Genomic DNA, 6,701 nt, shown 5'->3' on the forward strand with positions numbered 1-6,701 from the left:
ACTAATAAATACTAATAAATAAATTATTATTATTATTAAATAATAATAATTACTGATAAATAATAATAATAAATTATAATAATAATAAATAATAATAATAAAGATTTCATTGAATTTCGTATTTCCAATCTCAATGGGACTGGAATTTGTTGATTTTCTCGGTGTCGTGGGTTTAATTGGCAAGGTTTTGGTGGCAGGGGGCCATAGGGGTGGTTTCTGTGAGAAAGATCTAGAAGCTGCCCCATGTTTGGGAAGCCCCCCCCCCCCTAATTCCCCCCCCCCAAATTGAGGCGGCTCCTCCCCCGCTTTACAATAATAACTTTATTTATTTTAACATCTTTAATTACAGACAGTAAAACCGCCCGGCCTGGGGGGGGGGGGACGACACAGCCGGGGGGCACGGCCCCCCCCCCCATTGCTTATCAGGGGGAGCAGCCCCCCTCCGGGGGGGGAGGGAGGCGATCCCAGCAGCCCCCCCCCACCCCAAGTGCCACCCCCCCTCCCCAGCGCAGCCCCCAAACTGGGAGCACTGGGAGGAGGTGGGGGGGGGAGGGGAGGAATAAATACAATCTTCCAATATATTAAAAACGCCCTGGGGGGGGGGAGGAGGGGGTGCGGTGGGGGCAGGGGGGGGTGAGGGGGGGCACCCCTGGGTGCCGCGGGGGGGTCACATCATGCCCAGCTGCAGCAGGGTGTTGGCGTACATCATGGGCTTGACATTGGGGTGAGGCTGGGGGGGGGAAAAAAAGGAGAAAAAATGGGGTTGGGGGGCCCAGGGGGGGCACCCCTGAAACTGCCCCCCCCTTCCCCAAATCCCACCCCCTCCTTGCACCCCCCAAAGTCACCCCCAAGCCCCCGACTTCCCCCAAAGCCCCCCCCCATAGCCCCCCACACCCCCCCCCATAGCTCCCTCTAGACCCCCCCACAGCCCCTCAAAGCCCCCCCCATGCCCACAAACCCTCCTGTGCCCCCATTGCCCCCCCCCCGTTTGCCCCATAGCCTGCTAACGACCCCCACGAGCATCCCCTCCCCCCCCCCAAAAAAAAAAATCACCCCAAGCTGGGAAAAGGAGGGAGAGGGGGGCTGGAAATTTTGGAGGGGGCTGGGGGGATTTGGGGGGAATTTTGGTTACCCGGGGGGGGGGTGTCTCAGATTTGGGGCCCCCCCCCAAAACTCACCACTGCTGTGAACTGGTGGAAGTCGGGGCGCAGGTCGCCGCCTCGCAGGTGGATGTAGGAGCCCATATTGCCCATCTGGTCACTGCGGGGGGGGGACACAGAAATTGGGGGACACCGAGAGGACCCCGCAGAGAGGGGGGCAGCGAGGCCGAGAGGTGCTGGGGGAGGGAGGGGGCACGAAACCCACCCAATCCCCCAAAAAATAGGGACACGAGGACACAGGATGGGGACTCCGCCACCCCCCTGGGCAGCCCATCCCAATCCTAATATCCGTAATCCAGGGGTCCTAATATCCATAATCCGGGGGTCCTAATGTCCATAATCTGAGGGTCCTAATGTCCATAATCTGGGGGTCCTAACATCCATAATCTGGGGGTCCTAATATATGTAATCTGGGGGTCCTAATATCTGTAATCCGGGGCTCCTAACATCCATAATCTGGGGGTCCTAACATCCATAATCCGGGATCCTAACATCCATAATCCGGGGTCCTAACATCCATAATCCGTTTTTTAACCCAATTAAGAAGTCCCAGCCGAGAGCAGCCCCTTTTTTGAGGACAAAACTGCGGGAAACGGTGCCAAAACCCTTCCCGAAACCAACGACTCCACGCCCGCAGCCTTTCCCTCACCCACCCAGCCCCTCGCTATCCCAGGAGGAGCTCGGGGGTCTCCGTGGGTCCCCCCGGAGCTGGAGGGGGGGGTGGCACTGCCCCCCCAGTGCCACTCACCAGTAGTTGGGCGCGGAGAAGACGGTGACACACTTGCCATCGTGGGCCACCTCGTAGCCCTCGGGCTTGACCTCGTGGCTCTGGATGATGTAGTCGAGGCGGTTGCGCTCCAAAAAACTTTTGGTGACGTCCGGCCCGAATTGGCAGCTCACCCCCCTCTTGCTGACCGAGCGCCCGTTCTGGAAAAAGGGGGGGGGGGACGTCACCGTCACGCAACCCCCCCCCCAACAAGGGTTATTTTGGGGGGACCGAGCCCCGAGGTTGTAGGGTGGGGATCGACTCACCTGCGGCTGCGGGTCCGACCACAGCAGGTCGCACATGGGACCTGCAGGGGGGGTGTAGGGTTAGGGACCCCCCCCCCAAAACCCCACAGCGGCTGGGGGGGGGGGGACGACACAGGGGACACCCCCCCGCTAAGCCCCGAGTCCCACCTGAGTCTGGGGGCTGCCGGTTCCTCTCGATTTTGCGGATGTCGTCGAGGGTGACGCCGTCCTCGCTGAAGAGGCCGCCGTGCATGATCTGGGGGGGGGGGGCAGGCAGGTGGGCACAGGGACACCCCCAGACCCAAATGGGGACAGCCCCCCCCCTGAACCCACACAGGGACACCCCCAGCCCACACGGGGACAGCCCCCTGGATCCAAACGGGGATGACCCAAATGGGGACAGCCCCCAGACCCACGTGGGGATGCCCCCCAGGCCCAAACTGGGATGCCCCCACCCCACACAGGGACAGCCCCCACGGACCCACATGGGGACACCCCCAACCCAAACAGGGACAACCCCCCAGACCCAAATTGGGACACACCTGACCAACAAAAGGGAGGCCCCCGCCCACATGGGGACGGCCAACAGCCCCCGACCCAAACAGGGACACCCCCAACCCAAACGGGGACAACCCAAACAGGGACACCCCCCAGGACCCTGACCCCAACAGGGACATCCCCCAGACCCACATGGGAACAGCCCCCCAGACCCAAACTGGGAAACACCAGACCAACACAGGGGAGGCCCCCAACCCACACAGGGACAGCCCCCCCAGACCCCGACCCCAACAGGGACAACCCCAGACCCACATAGGAACAGCCCCCCCAGCCCCAAATGGGGACAGACCCCCCAAGACCCTACACGGGGACACCCAATGCCCCCCCACCCACACAGGAACAGCCCCCAGGACCCAAATGGGGACAACCCCCAGACCCCAAATGGGGACAGTCTCCCCCAGGACCCTACACGGGGACACCCAATGCCCCCCACCCACACGGGGACAGCCCCCTGGACCCAAATGGGGACAACCCCTGGACCCCAAATGGGGACAGTTTCCCCAGTATTCCACATGGGGACACCCAATGCCCCCCACCCACACAGGGACAGCCCCCCAGACCCAAATGGGGATGACCCCAGGACCCCACACAGGGACACCCAATGCCCCCCCACCCACACGGGAACAGCCCCCTGGACCCAAATGGGAACAGCCCCCCCCCAGGACCTTACACGGGGACACCCAATGCCCCCCACCCACACGGGAACAGCCCCCAGGACCCAAATGGGGACGACCCCCGGGCCCCAAATGGGGACAGCCCCCCAGGACCCCAGACGGGGACACCCAATGTCCCCCCACCCACACGGGAACAACCCCCCAGACCCAAATGGGGACGACCCCCAGACCCCAAATGAGTACAGACCCCCCAGGACCCTACACGGGGACACCCAATGCCCCCCACCCAAACGGGAACAGCCCCCCAGACCCAAATGGGGATGACCCCAGGACCCCAAATGGGGACAGCCCCCCCAGGACCCCACATGGGGACACCCAATGCCCCCCCACCCACACAGGGACAGCCCCCTGGACCCAAATGGGAACAACCCCTGGACCCCAAATGGAGACAGTTTCCCCAGTATTCCACATGGGGACACCCAATGCCCCCCACCCACACAGAGACAGCCCCCCAGACCCAAATGGGGATGACCCCCGGGCCCCAAATGGGGACAGCCCCCCCAGACCCTGACCCCAACAGGGACAACCCCAGACCCACATAGAAACAGCCCCCCCAGCCCCAAATGTGGACAGCCCCCCTAGGACCCTACACGGGGACACCCAATGCCCCCCCACCCACCCGGGGACAGCCCCCCCAGCCCCCCCCGGGGTGACCCACCAGCACTTTGCCGTTGATGCACTGGGCCAGGGGCAGCCACTCAAAGACCTCGCTGAAGAGGGCGAACATCTGCGCCGTGTACTTGGCCTTCACCTCCCCTTCGAAGCCGTAGATCTGGTTCATGTTGTCTGTCTCGTGGTTCCCTGGGGGGACACGAAGCGGGGGGGCCCCCAAAATCAGCCCCGAGGATTGGGGACACGCCAGGCAGCCGGGACAGGGGGCGAGGCGCTGAGGATGTGGGATGGGGGAGCCAGGGGGAGCGAGGCCTCTCGGTGGAGGACGGGGACGTGGGGCAAGGACGAGGCACCGGTGACATCGGCTCAGGGAATCCTGGGGATGGGGCAGCCCCAGGATGACCCCAAAAGGGACACGGGGCATGGCGCTGCGGCAGGGGACGTGTGGCAGCCCTACAACCAAGGACAGGGGACGAGGCCCCAAAACATGGCCCCGAAACCCAGGACAAGGGGCAAGTCCCCAAAACCCAGCCCCACAACCAAGGACGGGGAACGAGTCCCCAAAACCTGGCCCCACAACCCAGGACAAGGGGCAAGTCCCCAAAACCAAGGATGGGAGATGAGTCCCCAAAACCCAGGAGAGGCGATGAGTTCCCAAAACCCAACACCACAACCAAGGACGGGGAACGAGTCCCCAGAACCTGGCCCCAAAACCCAGGACAAGGGGCAAGTCCCCAAAACCCAGCCCCACAACCAAGGATGGGGAACGAGTCCCCAAAACCTGGCCCCAAAACCCAGGACAAGGGGCAAGTCCCCAAAACCCAGCCCCACAACCAAGGATGGGGAACGAGTCCCCAGAACCTGGCCCCACAACCCAGGACAAGGGGCAAGTCCCCAAAACCAAGGATGGGAGATGAGTCCCCAAAACCCAGGAGAGGCGATGAGTTCCCAAAACCCAACACCACAACCAAGGACGGGGAACGAGTCCCCAGAACCTGGCCCCAAAACCCAGGACAAGGGGCAAGTCCCCAAAACCCAGCCCCACAACCAAGGATGGGGAACGAGTCCCCAAAACCTGGCCCCAAAACCCAGGACAAGGGGCAAGTCCCCAAAACCCAGCCCCACAACCAAGGATGGGGAACGAGTCCCCAGAACCTGGCCCCAAAACCCAGGACAAGGGGCAAGTCCCCAACACCCAGCCCCACAACCAAGGACAGGGAACGAGTCCCCAAAACCCAGGACAGGCGACGAGTCCCCAAAACCCATCGCTGCAGCCAAGAGCGGGGCACACAGCCTTGTGGCCCCAGGCATGGGACCCAATCCCAGGATGTGGGGACAAAACCCCACAGCCAGGGCTGCTCAACGTAACCCCACAACCTGCCCCATTACACCCAGCACCCGCGGTGGCCCCGTTACCTCGCAGCAAGTGGAAGTGATCGGGGTAGAGCAGCTTGAAACCGAAAAGCGTGAGGATGACCTCGACCGAGAAGGAGCCGCGGTCCACGAAGTCCCCGTTGAATATCTGCGGGTGGTTCAGGAAAAAAAAAAAAAACTTTTCCCCCCCCCCTTTTTTTTTTTTTCCCCTTTTCCCCACCCCGCCACCCGTCCCCTCGGCCGGGGGGGGATACGTAGGGGTTGGACTCGGAGGGCAGCCCGTTGAGCTCGAAGATGTTCAGCAGGTCGTAGTACTGCCCGTGGGTGTCCCCGCACACCGTCAGCTTCTCCGTCTGCGTTTGGGATCAAACGTCACCACCCAGAGTTTTTTTTTTTTGGGGGGGGGAACCTCCACATGGCCCCCCCATCCCCACAAGGTGGTCCCAGCACCCGGCGAGGGGGGCACCCACCTCCTTCAGCGTCGTTTCTACCAAGGTGGGCAGCTTGGCCAGCACCTCCTTCACCTGCACCAGGATCTGCTGGGGCAAACGGGCAGCGGGGACAGGGGGGACACACAACGGGGGACATGTGGCACTCCGGGGACGGGGTTGTCCCCACCGAGGGGCTTGGGGGGGGGTTTGGGAGAAGTGGGGCACCTGGTAGGCGCATTTTCTGTGGAGTTTCTTCTGCTCCTTGTACCACTGCATCAGGTCCTTCATGAAAGCCAGCGTGACTTTGCCATCCTCCAGCTTGGGGCCGCTGTACTCGTCCTCGATGGCTGCAAAACGAGGCCCCCCCCGAAACCCCCCCCGGCAGCTGGTGACACAAGGGGACAACGGGGACAAGTTGGGGTGCTCGCAGGCACCCCAAGGCCCTCCTGAGGACCCCAAAACTCTTCTGGTGACCTTCGCGGGGACTCCGAGACCACCACGGGGACCTCGTGGGTCCCTCAAGACCCTTCAGGACCCCCCCCCTGCAGTTCCTCAAGGTTCTCACTTGTCCTGGTTTCAGTTAGAACAGAATTAATTTTCTTCCTAGTAGCTCGTGGAGTGCTGTGTTTTGGCTTAGGATGAGAAGAGTGCTGATAACACCCCGATGCTTTAATTGTTGCAGAGCAGTGCTTATACTAAGCCAAGGACATCTCAGCCTTTTGCTCTGTCCTGCCAACGGGCAGGCTGGGGGTGCAGTAAGAGCTGGGAGGGGACAGAGCCAGGACAGGTGACCCAAACTAGCCACAGGGGTATTCCATACCATCTGACGTCATGCTAAACAATATATAGGGGTGGCTAGCCGAGGAAAGGGGGCCGGACTG

The 6,701-nt window shown here is 61.8% G+C and overlaps 1 protein-coding gene across 1 annotated transcript; it reads right to left on the bottom strand.

The window, feature by feature from the left end:
- Positions 1-303: 303 nt before the first annotated feature.
- Positions 304-6,213, bottom strand: LOC119715430 (serine/threonine-protein phosphatase 5-like). Its single transcript, XM_038172736.2, has 10 exons — positions 6,046-6,213; positions 5,860-5,925; positions 5,644-5,742; positions 5,432-5,537; positions 4,062-4,204; positions 2,340-2,427; positions 2,193-2,233; positions 1,909-2,087; positions 1,179-1,260; positions 304-730 (listed from the first exon to the last, which is right to left on the bottom strand). The coding sequence occupies exons 1-10, from the start codon at positions 6,106-6,108 to the stop codon at positions 668-670; spliced, it is 930 nt and encodes a 309-aa protein (XP_038028664.1). The 5' UTR covers positions 6,109-6,213; the 3' UTR covers positions 304-667.
- Between the last annotated feature and the right edge of the window lie 488 nt (positions 6,214-6,701).

This window comes from Anas platyrhynchos, chromosome 33 (genome assembly GCF_047663525.1).
Source record: "Anas platyrhynchos isolate ZD024472 breed Pekin duck chromosome 33, IASCAAS_PekinDuck_T2T, whole genome shotgun sequence".
In the NCBI taxonomy this organism is placed as follows: Eukaryota; Metazoa; Chordata; class Aves; order Anseriformes; family Anatidae; genus Anas; species Anas platyrhynchos.

What these genes read in the sequence shown, in the direction of transcription:
- LOC119715430 (XM_038172736.2), bottom strand. Translation starts at nt 6,108, where the DNA reads ATGAAGGACCTGATGCAGTGGTACAAGGAGCAGAAGAAACTCCACAGA. An exon ending in TAGAAACGACGCTGAAGGAG is followed by an intron (nt 5,743 to 5,859) that starts GTGGGTGCCCCC and finishes TCCCAAACGCAG; the next exon opens with ACGGAGAAGCTGACGGTGTG. An exon ending in GCATCAACGGCAAAGTGCTG is followed by an intron (nt 2,428 to 4,061) that starts GTGGGTCACCCC and finishes CCCCCCCCCCAG; the next exon opens with ATCATGCACGGCGGCCTCTT.